Genomic DNA, 19,530 nt, shown 5'->3' with positions numbered 1-19,530 from the left:
TATGCATTAAAAATCAACATCCATCTATCTCTATATATATATACAATAATCCTCCTCTCATATCTAAAGTTGGATAACCAAGAATCATACCATTAATATGTTTCGCATTCTCAATAAATTTGTGGAACATCAAGCGAAGGATGCGAAAAGGCAATGCACAAAGCATCTTCCATTGATAGACAACAGCATAGGAGGCCTAGAGAAGGTAAAGTTTTTAATGAAAAGCGATAAGGAAGGGGGGCTAGAGGAAACTACGGAAAATATAATTATAAAAGAAGGTGATCAACAAGAAGACGAATTTGAAGAAGAAGAAGGTCAACAAGAAGGGCCATGGAAAATGGAAGGCATCTTCGAAGAATTAAGATATGGACAAAGGCACATGGTAGCCAGCTTGATATTAGAAGGTTATACAGAATATATGGAAGAGAGGATATTAAGTAATTTTCAAAACTTGATATTCGAACGCATATATGAAGCAGATGAACCAAAGAAAATTGTAATGGAGGATAGGCCTACATGATTAGTAAATAGGAGTTTATTAAATTTAATTGGATTATGAAACTTTAGTTTTTTTTTTTTAACTTTATTTATTTATTTATTTATCAATGATTCTTATAATAAAAATTTCCGCTATATGCACTTTGGATTGTGTTGGAAAAATATCATCCATAATTTAATCTAATTAATTTAAATATTTCCATAGTAAATTAATGATTTTGTCATTATTATTTTTATTATTTGTGTTTATGAAAATATCATCCATAGTTTAATCTAAAAACTTTAAGTGGTTTTTAATTTAAATATTCTCCACAATAACTTAATAATTTTTAATAATAATAATAATAATAATAATAATAATTATTATTATTATTATTATTATTATTATTATTATTATTATTGTTTTATTATTATCCTACGGACTTATGCATATACAATATATTTTATTGAAGGAATGAATTTTTTCAATATATATATATCATATATCTATAAATACACACAAACAATATAAAATTTATATTTATAAACATCATATATACTAATTATTCTTCTAACTAACATATTTAATTAAAATATATGATTACATGCTAAACGACTAAAAAAAAGGAAGTATATACCTTTAAAAGTTTCTAATGGTTATTAATATAATTTACATATATACTACAAAAACTTTAACTGGTTTTACTGATCGCTTTTTCATCTAAATAAAAATTAGTATTCCTATGGACATATTATAAATTTAAATAGAAATTTATTTTTAGTATTATAAAAAATGAATTTTATATAACTTATAAATGTATTTGAATAATGTATATAGGGTAGAGGGCCAAACGTATAAATGCAAATAAATTACACTTCAATAGTTACATTTAACATGTGATTTTATTAAGGAACATTGTGCACATGCAATGTGGTGAATTTTCAAAGGTATACCAAGGAAAAAAAATTTTCTTTATTATATATAAAAATATTCTTTATAGTATATATATACACATATATGCAATGCAAACAGAGGAGGGTTTGAGGATAAAGATAAGAAAAAAAATAAGTACACGAGCAAGGAGGGAATTAAGAAGAGCAAGAGAGCACAAGAGGAAACACACACAGATATATATACATACATATATATATATATATATATCCACTGGTAGTGGGTGACAAATAACAAACTCACCAAATAGACATAAAAGAAGAAAAGGAAATTAACTAACAAGTCTCCATTGACACTATTGGATTATTTGCAACACCATTCAAGGACTCTAGGAGCACAAAACTCCTTTTGGTATTGCTATTGCGAAAAACTCTGAGACGGTAAGAAATTGGTCAATTGGTCAATTTTAATACAGCCAAAGGATGACCTAGCAAGACTTGACTGCTTGAATCCAAACCATTCAGAGCTAGGCGCAGATTAGACAACTAAACCAAGTGGGTGATCCATGTGTTGGTTCAAATGCCGATCAGGCTCACAAGTTGCGAAGTTGATAGGATATGTGCCGGGGTATCTTTATCTTGGAATAAGATTTGTTAAAACAAATGGAAAAAGAGAAAACCAAAATAACTAGAAGAAAGAGAACAAGTTTTTTTAAAAAAATGGGTTCCTAATTTTAATATATATATATATAATCCGAAACTGATTATCAATTCGCTTATAATTATATATATATTTTTTTCAAATAATGATTATGCATATAATTTAAAATAAATTTCATATTTAAAAATTTATATCTGTATATATTTATATTAGCATTCTATGAAACTATAATTAGAAACAAAAATTTTAAATCATTTATAAGTTAAATTATATCATATTTAACAATCTTTAAATTTATGTTAAATTACAATTATTATTTTTACCAAAATATAATTATATAGTATTTGTTTCTAATTATTTCCGAAAATATGTTTAGTTTAAAATAATAATTTGTATCAATTAAAATTTTGCATAATAAGTACTATCTTATATTATCATATATATATATATATATTATTTATATAGAATTTTTAATTCCTAATTCTATTAGGAATTTTTTATCCTATTTTTAATTAATATAAAAGATTAATAATAAGCTCTATCTTTTACTTTGAATAAGAGTAGGAGAAGGGGAAGAGATAAATAAGAAAGAAGGGGTATTAATTATGCTATTCCAAATAGGAGTAGAAAGTAAAAAAATAAAAAAATGATTATATACATATATTTAAAAAAAGAGAGAGATATATATATATATATATTGATTTAAAATAAATTAAAAAAAAGAGAAAAAGAGGGTTAAAATTTAAATTTCAAAAAATAAAATAAAATAAATTGAATTAAAATTAAAAAAAAAACTCTCAACATACGGGAAGTTAGAGGATACAGTGGAACAAGAAAATTGGGAAAAAAACTAGAAGAAGAAGAAGAAAAAGAGGAGAGGGAGAAAAAAATATACAGAGTTTGGGGAAGAAAAAAATTGAAAAAGGAGAGAAGAGGATGAAGAGTAGGAGAGGAAGAAAAGGCCTTAGTTCGAAGGAGACGGCAAAATTTGGAAAGAAAGATCATGGGACAGCCAAAGATTTCCTCCCATAGTGTTCAACAAGGTACACCACCCATTTTCCATCCAAAAAAATACACAATAAGAAAAATAAATATCTATATATATACATACATATAGCAGGAGAAAGTCTTTATGTATGCATGATTAAGCATATGCATTCATGCCATGGCTTACATGGGTCCCACCTGCTCATGATATGTCTTTTAAGATTAAATGCATATCATGCACGTCCAGGCCATCTTGAATTTATATGTTCTTGCATTTGTGAGGATATGCAACCATGTTCTTTAATTTTAGAATTTCTTTGTCTCATGTGGGTTAGATCATTGTATGACACCTTTTTTCTATTTTTTTAATCCCGATGTTTCCCTCTTATGTCTATGATGTCTCTTGAGTCCCGCCAATAAGTTTGATCATTCCGGTCAAGATCCAAAAGAAATGCGCATGAAACATCGGAGAAGCTTGACGAGAACGTGTGACTTATATCGTTTCTTTATCGAATTCCTACTAGTAAGCTTTGACGATCCTTATCAAAAGCTAAAACAAGTTGATTTAACTGATCCATGCCAATATTTTGTCAAAATCCTATTGGCAAGCTTTTACAATCTCAGTTTGATTAGCCAATAGAGAAATGGAAAAGGCTATAAGTTCCTGGTTTGGTGATGATCTGCTCCAGACACTTCATTTGAAATTTTGTTTGCCATTTTGAGAGCAATATATTCAACCATGAATGGTATTATGAGAACTTTGTGAGGCCTTAAACTTGGGATTTCCACTTTCAGGGAGGCCTCGAAGCATGGTTTTATGAAAGTTTTTTAGAGAACTCCAAGGGGTTCAAATCTTGAGTGGGTACCGTACAATTATCTTGTATCAAAATGAGTATCTAATTTTGAGTTGTATCTTTTCGGATACCAAACATTGATTTGTTATCTTCCAGAGGATACCCACGGAATTCCGGCATTAGATTGCTGATGTGGCCACCGGAAATAACATATCAGCATTGAGCTGGTACTAGAAGGCCTTATGTGGACACATCACATTTGAGATGGATGCCATGTCAACCCTACTTAGCCACATCACCGGCCACATCAGCGGCAACACAACATAACCCCTCTTTCTTCAACCCGAGAGTGAGAAAGAGAGAGCGAGCGAGACGAAGCGAGAAGGAGACTTGAACTTCTCTGCACCACTTCACGTCGGCGTCCTTGATCTTCAGATCTTCATCCCAAGAAAGAGAGAGGCGTTGCCCCCTTCCCTACCCTCCCATATCCTTCTCTTTTTTTCACCCTAGGGTTTCCAAGCGACCCCTATCTCCTTCACTTTCTTTTGCCCTAGGGCTTCCAAGCGAAGAGCAACGGAAAGCAACTACTCTCATGGCACTCAATTGGCAAATTAGGACGTTAGCCGACAAACCACCATGTTACCGTAAGTGGTCAAGTTAGGGTTTATCATAATGGATTTTAATTTTGAAATAAAATTTGGGTTTCTATTATTTGTGTAAATCTTCCTAAATTTGTACTATTATTTGTGTAATTTCCAAAGCTTTTTCCTCCTTCAGTTCTTCTATTCTTTTGGTGTTTGTCATTGGTCTTTTTTCTAGAATGTGAAGGTCTTGTTTTATGTTGGTCTTGCATTAAATGTCCAATCCATTATTTCACCGGAAAATCATCTCTTTGTTGCAAATCAGCCTGCTTGATTTTTCAACCATTTCACTAATTTTGATTGATATGTTGTTTCCCATATATTAAGTAGCTAAGGAGCTCAACTAATCATGATATCTTGCAATAATATTTATTTTTCTAGTCTTTGCTATGCTTGTGTTTGTGGCATTTAAGACTTAAAAAACTTGTGAGTCAAGGAAAGATCTCAGTCAAGGTTTTCTTTTTTTTAAAAAAATAACTTCATCAAGTTGGACAAATTCTTTTGATTTAGGTTTGTCAGTTTGCCAAATTTCCTCATTCCACTTCTTGGATTATTCTAATTAAGGTTGTGCCCTACTTGTGCAAAGTTTAAATGTTTAATTGATGGATTGGGTTGGTTAAATTTTTTCATTATGTTTCATCTTATTTGTTCAACTTTTTGTGTTGGTTTAATTATGCATTATTGGTCTTTGTATTGTATCTTATACTTTGGTTAATAAAGGTTATTTGATGCAAGGTTTTAGTATTGTGCTGGTAGAGGTACCGTTTTCTTTTGAAATTGACACATACATGTACTAGTGTGTTTTAGTGTACTATTTTAATTTTGCAAGCATTTTAGTGTAAATTTCAATATAAAATTATAATCACCATTAAGAATACATACTATGTTGTTCCAAATCATCTCATTGTTGCAAAACAGCCTGCTGGATTTCTCAATCATTTCACTAATTTAAAGCCTGGTGTTTAGTATATGTATTGGAAAAGGATTTACCATATTTTTCTTCTTTTTATGTAAGTAGGTATTTTTTTTTAAGATGATATGATATATATATATATATATATATGTGCAATAACTAATTTAGATCTTCATAATCTCATTTCAGCATTCGGGTGTGAGTATTTTTCAATAAAGATGTATTACACAACTGATGATGTGCACAAGTGGGAGGGCCTAAGATTAGGTGGATTTATCGATGATTGTTGTGCAGATAAAATATCCAAATTGGAGATCATAAGCATGGCTAAAGAAATGAAAATTCCTGTGGAAGGTTGTACTTTTTGGAGGTTGCATCTTGATGGTGAGACTAATGGTTTGAGAGAAATAAAAAATGATCAAGATGCTTTGGATATGGCTTTGGGTGTTGGCGACACTAGGGTGATAAGTGTGTATGCTAAGGTAGATGGCAGTGTCAAACTTGGAGTTAGAAGTGAAACGATATATGGCACAACACAGGATGTTGTCAGTGAAGAGCAATTAGAAGATAAAAATGTTGAAGAAGATGATGATGATGATGAGCAAGCTGTGTTACTTGGGAAAGGTAGGGAAAGAAATGAAGAAGAAGAAGAAGAAGAAGGAAGCGATCTTCATGACTCAGAGTACAACTTTGATAGTGGGGAGGAAGAGGAAATTATAGACAGTGTGGTACAATATAGGCCAAATATAGATGCAAAGAAGAAAATCAAAGAAGTAGGCAGTGATGATGAAGATAATGTGCAGTCAGACTATGATGCATCTGATGAGCTACAATCCAACTCATCAACAGATGACGAAAACCTAGAGCCAAGAAAGCCTAAGTACGTTGAATTCAATGAGGAGTTTGACATGAAGGACCCTCATTTCAAGATTGGGATGAAGTTTAATAATTTCAAGCAATTTAGAGAGGCGAAGAAATTATGGCATTATTACTGTGTGTGTCATGAATTTTTAGGCCCAATAATAGGAAAAGATGTAAGGCATTCTGCAAGAAAGGTTGTCCTTTCTACTTATGGGCTTCACCAATGGTAACAGATAAGAATACAATCCAGATTAAAAGCGGAAATCTAAAGCATGAGTGCACCAGAGACCACAACATCAGGCATGTGAGTGAACAATGGATTGCTCACAAGTATCTGGACCAATTTTGGGCTGATCCTGCATGGAACACTCTTTGGGATAATTCAAGTCTGTAAAAAAGAGTAATCAAAGGGCTGATATAAGTAGATTGAAGGCTTGGAGGGCTAAATGTATTGCAAACAAGTAAGTCTTCCATTTTACTTCAACTTGCATCCATAAATATAGTTTATAAAAGCTGCACTTATGTTTTTCCACTGTGTGTTTTGTGTTATGTAGCGGGCTAATTGATGGTGATGAGCAATGTCGGATGAGCGAGGTTATATGATTATAGGCTTGAGTGCTGAGAACACATCCTGCTTCCACAATTATGTTCGGGACTGCAATGAAGGTACTTTTGAGTCAATGTATATGCGCCTAACCCCTCTCAAAGTTGGGTTCCTAGCAGGTTGTAGGCACATAATTTCCCTAGATGGATGCTTCTTGAAGGGTATGTATGGAGGGCAACTACTTGCAGCTGTTGGGATAGATGCAAATGATTGCATCTATCCCATAGCATGGGCGGTGGTCAATAAAGAGAACTATAATAACTGGAAGTGTTTTTAGAGCTCATCGGCTATTGATTTGGGGATAAATAATAGCTACCACTGGGCCTTTATGAGTGATAGGCAGAAAGTAAGCTCTCATATCTTATCTTGAGTTAATTCATTACATGTTTTGCTTGTTGTGGAGATGTTTCCATGTTAGTATTAAAAAAATCTGATTTGTTTTTGCTTTCTTTTCCTTCTTTTCATTTGGTATTATTGACTATAGGGCTTGATACCTGCCCTACAACATTTGTTCCCAAACAGTGAACATAGGTATTGTGTTAGTCATATTCACACCAACTTTAGAAAAAATTTTCGGGGACAAGCACTTAAGAACCAGCTGTGGAGGTGTGCACAAGCCAGTTACCTCCCCGCATATGAGAAAGAAATGGAAACCCTAAAAGTGATGTCCATAGAAGCCTATGACTTTATGAGAAAGATATACCCACATCATTGGAATAGGGATCACTTCCAAACCCAGTTTAAATGTGATATGCTCCTCGATAACCTTTGTGAGTGCTTCAATGACCCAAATACTTGAAGCTAGAGCGAAGGGAATAATCACTATGAATGAGATGATCGAGGACAAAAATTAATGGTGAGGATTCAAAAAAGAAGAGATGCCATGCATGGTTGTCCAACAAAGCATTGCCCAAGAATTATAAAAAAAATTAGAGAAGGCAAAAGAGTTGAGTTGGTCCTATCAGACTACATGGTCAGGCGGAGACAAATACCAAGTTCTTGGCAATGATGGGCAGTTTGTAGTTGACACTAGGGAAAAAACTTGTACCTGTAGAAAGTGGCAGTTGAGTGGAGTGCCATGCCATGTTGCCACAGTGTTTCAGCCTTGTATTATAACAACAACCACCCTGAAGAAGCCATAGATGATTGTTACAGTGTGAGCAGTTTTTTGGCAACATACAACAACATTCTAAACCCAACACAAGATAGGGATTGCTGGCCAAAGAGTGACCAAGGCCCCATGATACCTCCTGAGATATTGCACAAGAAGAGAGGTAAGAAACCCTTACTAAGAAGGAAAGAGCCAGCAGGTGAGAAAGAAAAAGAAATTGGATTTACTAATGGAAGAGTCAGTAGGAAAGGACTTAAGGTTAAATGCAGTGTCTGTGGTGTTCAAGGGCATAATAAAAGATATCATGGAGCCAAGGTATTGAACAATATGAATAACTCTGAGATCTTGATGGAATTCTCTGTTTCTGAATTTTGTTTTTGCTAGTGCATTGAAGTCTTAAATTACATCTATAACAGGGAAAGGAACAACATGGCACAGGACAACCAAAAGACAAGCCCAATGGCCAAGCTAATAATGTGAGTACAACATCATATTTAACTTAATCCCTTTTTTTTCCTTTTGTTTAAAGAGTAGTTATAGTACAACATCAAATTTACCTTATACTATGACCTAAGCAATGTGGCATATTCATGTCTTATGTTGGGCAGGGTGATGGCAATACCTCATTGCAAGCATTTGATCCTCCTATTATTGATAATGATTCTACACAAGTATGTTAATGCTTTATAGATTCCAATTTGCCTTATTGCTTGTTTTTGCTAAGTTGGGTTTTTCTATGCATGATTAGGCTAATATTCTAGGCGAAGCCAACAACAAAGAGGGAAATTCAATGCTTGAGCTTCCTACCTTAGAACCCATATCACAGGTTTGATTAATAAAATCCATATTGAACACATTCATAACCAATTATCAAGGTTAACTTTTGTTTTGTTTTGTTTTGTTTCTAATATTTTAGGTAATCAATATTCTTGATCAAAAACTTCATAAACCCCCAGACAAAAATGAAGCTAGGGTGGGCAGGAAAAAAATGAGCACATTGGGAGGAAAAAACCACATCAAGTGCAGAACTGATATTGAAGAACCCTCAGTCACAACTAGAACTACCCTCAATGAGCTTCCACAGGAACTATGTCCTGTAAAGAAGAAAACTCCATCAAAGAAGTCCCTTGGGGTCTCAAGAAATTCTGTATTGAGGCCCGAAGTAAAGGACATGGATGTTGGAGATAGCAAAAAAGATGGAGCTACAACAAAGAAATGAAAAGTATGGGTTCCACCGGGACTTAGTGGTGTTGCTAATGGTTCTGTTGTTACAAAAAATGGGAGGAATGCTTAAGAAGACTGGTGAAGCATTTTGTATTTTGTGTTTTTTTTTTTTGGATGATGTATGCAATTTTTTGAGAAAAATGTTGAGATGTTAGAGATATTTTAAGTAAATTTGCAACTTTGTAGGATGTTCTTATGTCGAATGACATGATAATCTAAACCACTTTTGCAGGTTCTTGTTAAGTTTTGAGATTGTTCTTATATTTGTTCTTATAATTCAATGAGTGCATTGTGTGTAGATTTTTATAATGAAAATTGTGTAAAACTTAAAATATGCATGACCTTTGTGAGAATTGTATTTATACAGGATTTTGATAAAGATTTCATTTCACAAATATTTTTACATGTTCAACCACAACATAACGAAACAGGAGATTGCTATACATGACTCAAAGGTAAAACAGAGTCCAACTCAGAAACTCCAAAATCAAAATCAGAAACAAAGAAATTTGGAGACATTAAGATGAATGTTCCAAGTTAGCAAATTTCATAATAGAAAATTACAAATTACATGCCGTAGCAAAACAAAACAGAGAGGCCTCCAAGCCCTTGCCATGAAAAGGCAAGTTCTCTTGCTCAAAACCATTGGTTAAGTCTGCTTTTTAGTTACTCTCCGCTGGTAAGAAGATGAAGGAGGTTCAGAAAGGGGAAGCCCAAGCGTCTCTCTCTCTCTCTCTCTCTCTCTCTCTCTCTCTCTCTCTCGGGATGAAGATCTAAAGATCAAGGACGCCGACGTGAAGTGGTGCAGAGAAGTTCAGGTCTCCTTCTCACTTCGTCTCGCTCACTCTCTCTTTCTCACTCTCAGGATGAAGAAAGAAGGGTTATGTTGTGTTGTCGCTGATGTGGCCGGTGATGTGGCTAAGTAGGGTTGACATGGCATCCACCTCAAGTGTGATGTGCCCACATAAGGCCCTCTAGTGCCAGCTCAATGCTGACATGTCGTTTCCGGTGGCCATATCAACAACACAATGCCGGAATTCCTGGGTATCCTCTCGAAGATAACAAATCAATGTCTGGTATCCGAAAAGATACAAATCAGAGTTGAATACTCATTTTGATACAAGACAATTATATGGTACCCACTCAAGATTTTATCCCGAACTCCAAGCTTAGTTTCATTTGGTTTAAGTGGAGTTAAAACTTGGTAGAATATAGGACCGAATATAGCAATACCACAGCTAAATGAATAAAATAATACTGAAAAATAAAGGACACAAAGATATTACGTGAAAACCTCCTAAATAATTAGGGTAAAAATCACGAGCAAGGATAGAAGAATTTACTAAGTGAAAAAAATTTTCAGGAGTTACAAAGTCTCTCTAATAATAAGGAGAAAACTAGTACTCTCTCTTACACTAGGAGAATAGACTAACTCTCAAAATATTTTTTTCACACTTTCTCACTCTTCTTCTTTCTCTATCTCTCTAATTTTTCCTTACTCTAACTCTCACTTTGGTTGTGTTGAATGGGAGCCTCATCTTCTCTATTTATAGGAGAAGAGAAGCCATGGTTTGGTAGTTGGGCCATTGGTTTTGGGCAATTGGTTTTGGGCCAATGGTTAGTGCCATTAGTTTTGGGCCAATGGTTTCATGAGATGTTAAGATAACTTTAAACTTGGTTTTTTGTAGGAGATTTGAGGGGATTTAAACCCTTGTTTTTTTATGTGAGCAAGTTTTCAAGATCTAATGTTTGGTTAGCTGAAGGAGTTTAGGAAACAGCAACTTGTGCTTACCATCAAATGAAGAGTCTAAGGCTTGGTAAGGGTGAGTTAAAAAAAAATAGCCATAAGATGGTGTTGGTGATGAAGTGGGAGAAACTCTTCATCTTTGACTATGGCTAGCCCTTTTGTTGCTTGGTCATTTGCAAATCCGGCAAGGCTATGAGCATGGTGCAAAGGACTTAGGCTGGCTAAAATGTTATGGGTGTGACAGCTTCCGTTAAAAATATATGAAGATGCCATAGGAAGCAAGGGTTGGACTAGTTGGCTTATAAGTTAAACAAGGGTGCAAAAGTTGATTGGCAACTCATGAGTTGAAAATGTCATTTAATTCTTTTCTAATTCAATGAGTAGCATGTGCATCGGGTTCATTTAGTTCAGATGGCTCATCACTACCAAGTTCAAAGGGCCTCATCACTGGACTCACCACTTAATTAGTTAAAAAAAATTGATGAAAAATGATGATGTGTTTATCGGCGAGGGTACTTTTTGTAATTTTTGTAGGACCTCCATTTGAATTTTTCGTTTGAGAGTAAAAAAAAATGAATGAAGGATGAGTTTATGGTGTGGGGGGTATTTTTGTAATTTTTGCATGACCTCTCTTAGAAAAATTTTGTGAGCATTTCCTTGAAACCTATCTTGAGGATCTTTGACACTCTTGGGGGTAAAGAGAAAAATTTATAAAATTTCTCTAAACCCACCTTGAGATCTTGATAGGGATGTAAACGAGCCAATACATTCGTTAAAAGCTCGAAGGCTCGGCTCATTATGGGCTCGGCTGGGCTCATTCGTTAAGTTCAAATGAGCAATTTTCAAGCCCGATTATTAAGCTCATAAAATAAACAAGCCGAGCCTAAACACCATCAAGCTCGTCTCGTTAAGGCTCGTGAGCAGAGCTCATTTATATGAATCATTAAAAGCGCGTTTATATAAATTGTTAAAAGCTCGTTTATATGCTAATTTATATGAATCGTTAAAAGCCTGTTTATGTTAATCGTTAAAAAGCTCGTTTATATGAATTGTTAAAGAACTTGTATAATGTATCAATTAAAACTTATTTATAAGAATCGATAAAGGACTTGTTTATCATCTCGTTAATAGCACAATCACTACAACAAAGTAGGATTTTTGTGATGTTTGACATATGTCATAAAATAGCAAAAAATTATTGGAATAACTCTATACCGACTTTTATAATAAATATAGATTATATGTCACAATTGCCACAGTCGGTATACTTTGTTGTGACATGTCCAAGAAACTTCGGTACCTATATATTCCAACATTTATTGTGATATTTTCCCAACATTTGTAAATAGTCTCAATATAGATTTTATTCCAAAATTTGTATATGGCTTAAGCAACACTTTTTTTTATTTTTTACAACATTTGTAGATGTCGCCACAAGTTTTTATCACATCAATTTTGAAATATTGCAACATTTATAATTGTTGTTATAGAGGTTATATAATAACATTTGATAAATGTCTCTTAAATTACTTATATCGACTTTTGGTAAACATTGGTTTAATAAATAGCAATTATATATGAATACCAATTTAAGTCGATATTTGTAAATATTAGTAAAAGTTATTTATCTTATCTAATTTTAAAATTAAATGTTATTTATAAATATTGGTAGAAGAATATTGTATAATTTTTCACAATATTAATTTAAACAATATTTATATATGATTTAATTAAATAAAATATGAGATATAATTTAATTTCTATAAAATTAATTTGCATAATTTAACAAAATATTAATAAAAATTATTCATCAAAAATTTAAAAATCCAACGTAGCTCTAAAACACTAATTAAAATAATGTCAACATTATCTACAAATATTTAAAAAATAACTTTCAAACATTATCATAAAGCTAAGGCTTTCAATTCGTTAAATTTGTCATGATGATCTCTTATCTGCAAAATAATATACTATCTAAATCAATTAATAAAAAAAAGAGATAAATAAATAATACAATTTATAATTTTAAAAATTTAAAAATAATTTAAACAATGTCAAAATGATATACAAATCTTTTAAAAATAACTTTCAAATATTATAATAAAGCTAAGTTTTCAATCCGTAGAATTGGCTTTAAATTTATCATAGTGATCTCTTATCTGCAAAATAAAATATACAAATACATTAGTGTCTATCTAAATCAATTAATAAAGAAAAAGAGATAAATATAATTTATAATTTTAATAATTTAAAAATATAATAAGTTGATATTATAAAAATTGTACCGGATCATTATCGGTAAAATGAAATTGAGTGGGTAATTGAGAATGAGGACTACTTGTAGTATCTCCCGCCTACAAAAAAACTTCTACATTTAATAAAATAAAGGTAATATAACAATAAAAGTTAAATTAAATGTAAACATATATGATATATTAGAATCAATGATACAAATTTGAAATACAAATAAAAAAAATAAAAAAAAATAAAACCATGCGGAGTATATATAATTTGCATGAAAAAAATATATATATATATAAATAAGCTATTTTTATATTGAAGGAGAATATATAATTTGTCTCAGTTTATGTGTGTGTGTGTGTGTCATAACCATAATAAGAACCTTTAAATAATTCAACTTGGAATAAAAAGGATGGAATATAAAACTTCAACAAAGCTATGTGTGAGCAGTAATTATAACAAAAACACTATAAGAAATAAAAATTATTTAAGGGGCAAATTGCAAAACTTCACCAAAACTATATGTGTGTCCCCTTAAGTACAGTAAGAACCCTATTAAAAATTTTAAAAAAAAGGAGGGGGGGGGGGACAAATTGTAAAAACTTGAACAAAACTAGAATTAAATAAAAAAAAATAAATGGAAATTTTAAGGATTGAAGCTTTGCATCCATGTCATGACCACCCCATCATCATTATCGGCAATGAGAAAAACCAAAACATATTTTAATTTTCAACAAAAAGGGCATGTTTTGGAGATATCAACCCAATTAAATTCAATTTTCTTCTTTTTTTTAAAAAAATATTCACAAACCCTAGAATTAGATTAATTAAATTCTCATACTTGTTTTCATAACAAAAACTAATAAAAAAATTAATCAACAATCAATCATTTACCAAAATGAATAACAAGTTAAATATTTAAATAATACTACAAGAAAAACAATGCTAAAAAAAATGTTATGAAATAAAGAAAAATCGAGATACTTACTTTATCTCCTAACAAGAACTTTATTTTTGTTCTTTTGCACTATTAGGGGGTTTTCTTGTCTTATATATAGATTAATTTTTGGCACTCTTGAAAATTAAAATATTGATGCTTTTATTTTCCCTTAAATACTACTTTTTTCAATTTTAAATTATCGTTCATATTTTTTGAATATAGATATATACATATCCGAACTTAAAAGGGTGCTTTCAAATATATCCTAATAAATTAATGTAATTAAAGTCATATTGGACTATGACATTTGTTACATAGGTCATAACAAACGTCTTAACAAATAATATTGTATTGGCATTTCTTTTAATGTCCCTAAAATCTTAAAAAAATATCGCAAAATAAAACCTTTTGTGACTATAAGAAGAAATGTCATTATAAATGTAGGAATAAATAAAAACATACCAACATTTATTACAATTATCGCTTAAAAGTCATTTTAATAGGTTTTCAGTGATATTTGCCAAAAAATGTTACTTTAAAAATGTCGCAATAAGTGTTTTTTGTTGTAGTGAATTATAAAAATCATTAAGAGATTTATTTATAGTATCAATGTATCATATACATTTACATGTTTATTTATAAAAATTTATGAATAGAATTATTTATAGTATTATTATCTAGCATACATAGGATAATAATATTATAAAAACTATAAACTAGTTTTATTTTCCACTAGACTTTTTGAAATGATGCAAGATAGTATAAATAAAAAAATGATTTTAATTAATTTTATAATTTATGAAGAATTTCTTAAAACTCTACTTAAACGAGATCACTGATGTAGTGAAACCATGAATTAATGAATTTTTAATTATTAAAAATTTTAAATTTCTACTTTTTAAATATAATTTATTCATTGAGCAAGGGCTTTTAAGTAAGTTTGGATAGAAAAAAAGTAGAAGCAATTTTTAATTTTTGAGGGGTTAAAAGGTGAAACCCTAAAAATTAATAAAATGAACCGCATTTCTTCTTTTCCTGTTTTTCCCCATTCTCTCTTCGAACTCCGTGGAGGCTGCTGAAGAGCGCTCCAGTTCCGCTACGTTGGCGACGTCGAGTACAGTGATCATCGCCCTAGAAAGGTGATCTCGCTTCTACATTAATGCTCTTTCTTTTCTTTTCTTAATTTGTGCTCTCTTTTCAAGATTATATTTTTTAATACTTAAATTGTTTTGGTTGAAAGCTCAAATTGTAGTGGTAGTAGTACTGATTGTGTGAATGGAGTTCACTCCTTTCAAGCAATGTTCTAGAGAATCTCATTGCTTTAGAAGTGCTCTTATTTGAGTTTGAGTTTATTCTCTGGAGATTGAACAAATTGATGGTTTTAACACACATTTAATTGTGTAATTTCAGATATATCAGAGCCACATCATGCTTCATCAAATGTGAATTGGATGTGTACTTAGAAGAGGGAGTATATATTTGTTCTCCAAATGAAGCATATCACAATTTAATGCAATAGAGTGGTGGAATTCAAATACTTTGAAGTTTCGAAACTTTATAAAAATGGCACGTGATTTCATGTCTATTCCTATTTCCACGGTGGCTTCCGAGTCCGCTTTTAGTGCCGGTGGTAGAGTAATGTGCCGCATTGTGCATCTTTAGCTACCAATACCGTGGAAACACTACTTTGTGGGGAACATTGGTTTCGAAGCTTTTATTGTATTAAAAGAAAAGCAAATGTAATTTTTATCTTTTTCTATCTTTATTAAATTTATTTATGGATGTATTCATTGTTTGATATTTTATACTTAAATTGAAAATATAATATATTTTTTTCTTTTTGTTTAGGTGATGGATGAGGTCAAAGAAATCTTGTTACCATGAATGATGTTTCCATTTTCAAATGCTTTAATGGAGGTATTGAGTTGAATTTGGTAATTAAATTTGTAGTTCTATTTTGTACCTATGCTATGTTAAGTATTAACAAAAGTAAAATATGTGTTATGTTTATTGTTTTGTAGGAATTTTCAAGCCATGGAAGCAACGAATTTATCACCAAAATGAAGCTCTTCTTATATGAACAATTGTAGACTTAATTATGTTGATTTTGAATTATGCCAAGACTTCATTGATGTTTGATTTTGAACATGGTTTATTTTGATGTCTAATTATGCTATGTATGACTTGAATCTTTATGTGATGGTTTTTTATTTTTCTAAATTTAGACTTGATTGTTTTAGTGTTTCACAAGAAAATTTGAAAATTGAGCAATTGAGCATAGATAGCTTGATGATTGTAACCCATATTCATTTTGTTATTATTGTTTAATGAGGCTTTTGACAAGTTTGAACTCGAGCCGAGTTTTAAATGATTCCCGAGCTCAAATTGGGCCGAGCCTTAAATGATTCCCGAGCTCAAGCTCGAGCCGAGCCGAGCCTGCATTAAACAAGTCCCAATGATATTTTATTTAATATAAAAAAATTAAAATTTAAAAATTTATCAAGCTTAAACGATCTAACAAGCCAAGCCCAAGCCTCATTAATGAAACTCAAAATAAGCTCGGCTCGGCTCGGCTCGGCTTGTTTACAACCCTAGGTCTTGACACTCTTGGGGGTAGAGAGAAAAAATTTATAAAATTTTCTCCAAAACCGACCTTGAGGTTTTGACACTCTTGGGGGTAGAGGGAGAAAAATTTATAAAATTTCTCCAAAACCCACCTTGAGGTTTTGACACTCTTGGGGTAGAGGGAAAAAATTATAGAATTTCTCCAAAACCGACCTTGAGGTCTTGACACTATTGGGGGACAGAGAGAAAAATTTATAAAATTTCTCAAAAAGCCCATCTTGAGGTCTTGACACTTTTGGGGGTAGAAAAGAAAAATTTTATAAAATTTTCTCCAAAATCCACCTTGAGGTCTTAACACTCTTGGGGGTAGAGGGGAAAATTCTATAAAATTTTTCCAAATCCCACATTGAGGTTTTGACACTCTTGGGGGTGGAGAGAAAATTCTATAAAATTTCTCCAAAACCCATCTTAGGGTCTTCATACTTTTGGAGGGGGAGAGGGTAGAGAGAAAATTCTATAAAAGTTTTTCAAAATTTTTTTTTTAAACTTACTTTGAGGTCATTTGATTCTCATTGGAGTGAAAAGAAGAGCAAATGAAGAAATCTTATGAAAATATCTCTTTGAGCTCAGTTTGAGATCTTTTGACACTCATTGGAGTGAAAGAAAGAGTAAGAAAAAAAATTTATGAAAATCTATCTTTGAATTCTTTTTGAGGTTGGTTGACACTCATTAGAGTGAAGAGAAGAGTAAATAAAAAATCTTATGAAAGTTTCTCTTTGAATTCACTTTGATGTCTTTTGACACTCATTAGTGTGAAATGAAAAATTTCTCTTTGAACTCACTTTGATGTCTTTTGACACTTATTGGAGTGAAATGAAAAGTAAAATATAAATTTTATGAAAAATTCTCTTTTAATTAACTTTGAGGTCTATTGACACTCATCAGAGTTAAAAAAAATGTCTTAACAAAAATTTTCTTGAAACCCATTGCGAGGTTTCATTTGTAAGGATGAATTGGAGAGCTCATTTGATAACTTAGTTAATGGAAATAAAGTTCTCAATTACATCTTGATCAGATTCATTCTAAAAGTAAGTCAAAATTGTCAAGTTAACGACCTAATTATGTTGGTGACTTGAAGATTTGATGGTCAAGGCTCAAAAGCATTGAAGAGTTAAGACGTAAATATCTCATATAAATGATGAATGTAACTTTGAAGCCTTAAGACAGAAAGAAGTCAAAGACATAAAGATCGAGTTTCACAAATCAGAGAACTGGAGATTTCATGAGCACAAAGTGCCAAAGTCTTCAATGATGAAAGAAACAAAGATGACCAAGTAGGCAACTCATAAAATGCAGAGTGGCCACAGCTTGAGAGTTATGCAATGTGTCAAGATACAACACACACATAAAAAAATCGAAGAAGGCTACAGTTACCGAGCTAAAAGAGTCCTTTTATGTTTGCTCAGCCATATCTCATACACATTTATTTCTTAATCGGAAGTTCTCACAATATTGTCTGGTGTAATTAATGTTAGGAGTTTGCCCCTAATAGAAGTCATGAACCTACAATCATCTAGAATACGTAAATAATTAAAATTTAATTTGTGAGCCATGATTTTTAACCGGTCAATTCTAATTAAAGGCCGGGTAAAAAAAAAAAGAGCCCACATATATATTAGTGTAGAAAAGAAGATTGCCATATGTTAAGCTCTCATTAAAAATTTTCCCTCAAAAACATAAATAAAGTAATAAAATAATATAATTTTTATAATACTGTATATTAAATTAAATTATCTTACTATTCATAAAATATAAGAAGAATATCTTTTATATGATAAATTAAATTATTGAAATATTATTTATCAAATTATAAAATTAACAAAGGTAAATATGATTTACTTTTATTATATTAATATTTTTAAAATAGTTTTTTTAAATTTAAAATATAATAAAAAGTTAATTTGCTGACAAATTTATCTTATTTATCATATATCATATACCAATGATTTAAAAACCTGATGTGACCAGACGGGATGGTTGATTGGTAATTTAAATTATTTAATTATTTGATTTATTTTAAATCATTGAGTAAAGTAAACCGATTTCCAAGATTCCAGAGCAAAAAGGAAAAAGCTGAGAAAGAGTGAAAGACTAAAACGCTGAAAGTGAAAGTTGAGCATCCTTTGCCAGCCTTGCGAACCGAAGCCACTTCGATCTCTTATTCTCTTTCTTCCTCATCTTCGAGTTGTTTCTCAGGTATTGATCGCTTCTCATCCGCGTAAACCTTCCATTTCTTTGGTTTTGCAATCAATTTTGGCTTGTTTTGCTTCTTTTGCTTGTAGATATGATGATTTGTTGATGATCTACTTCTTGTGCTTATATATCTCTTTGTAACTTTAAGGTATTCAACTTCATTGAACACATGCATCAAGGTTAATTTTTTTTAAAAAAAATTGGCTGGTTATTATAAGCATACACCTAGAAAAGTAGCTTTGCGTTTACAACTTAGCATTTATAATACAATAAGTGATGTGAGCATGTCATGATGTGAATTTTGGATGAGATTGGGATCATCATGTTTGTCACTTGTTGTATAAATATCTAAAAACAAATGATGGCAGCGAACTGGCTTAGAAATCTAAGGACCTAGCCAAACTTTATAATTTATTCACATAGTTCTAATTATTAGTTACTTGGTAGAATATCTTCAAATAACTAGACACATATAATCTTGCCAGAAACATATAGAATCAAGTGTATAAAGGATAGATGACAATAACCAAAACACATATGTTATTTGAACATTGCCTAAATAATAACTTGCTTCCCTATAGACCAACTTTTTGAGATACATTATTACAACAAAATCACAA

General features: G+C 31.5%; 1 protein-coding gene across 1 annotated transcript; it reads left to right on the top strand.

Moving 5' to 3' along the window:
- The first annotated feature begins 7,127 nt into the window (after nucleotides 1–7,127).
- LOC120272697 lies at nucleotides 7,128–9,305 on the top strand. The gene is made up of 5 exons (XM_039279568.1): nucleotides 7,128–7,175; nucleotides 8,357–8,416; nucleotides 8,549–8,611; nucleotides 8,689–8,766; nucleotides 8,857–9,305. Exons 1-5 carry the CDS (start codon nucleotides 7,158–7,160, stop codon nucleotides 9,157–9,159), a joined length of 522 nt encoding a protein of 173 aa, XP_039135502.1. The 5' UTR covers nucleotides 7,128–7,157; the 3' UTR covers nucleotides 9,160–9,305.
- The last annotated feature ends 10,225 nt before the right edge of the window (nucleotides 9,306–19,530 follow it).

Source organism: Dioscorea cayenensis, chromosome 11, assembly GCF_009730915.1.
Source record: "Dioscorea cayenensis subsp. rotundata cultivar TDr96_F1 chromosome 11, TDr96_F1_v2_PseudoChromosome.rev07_lg8_w22 25.fasta, whole genome shotgun sequence".
NCBI classification, from domain to species: domain Eukaryota; kingdom Viridiplantae; phylum Streptophyta; class Magnoliopsida; order Dioscoreales; family Dioscoreaceae; genus Dioscorea; species Dioscorea cayenensis.
Note: the sequence above shows the minus strand (reverse complement) of the source record. Positions and strands in the feature narration are given on the sequence as shown.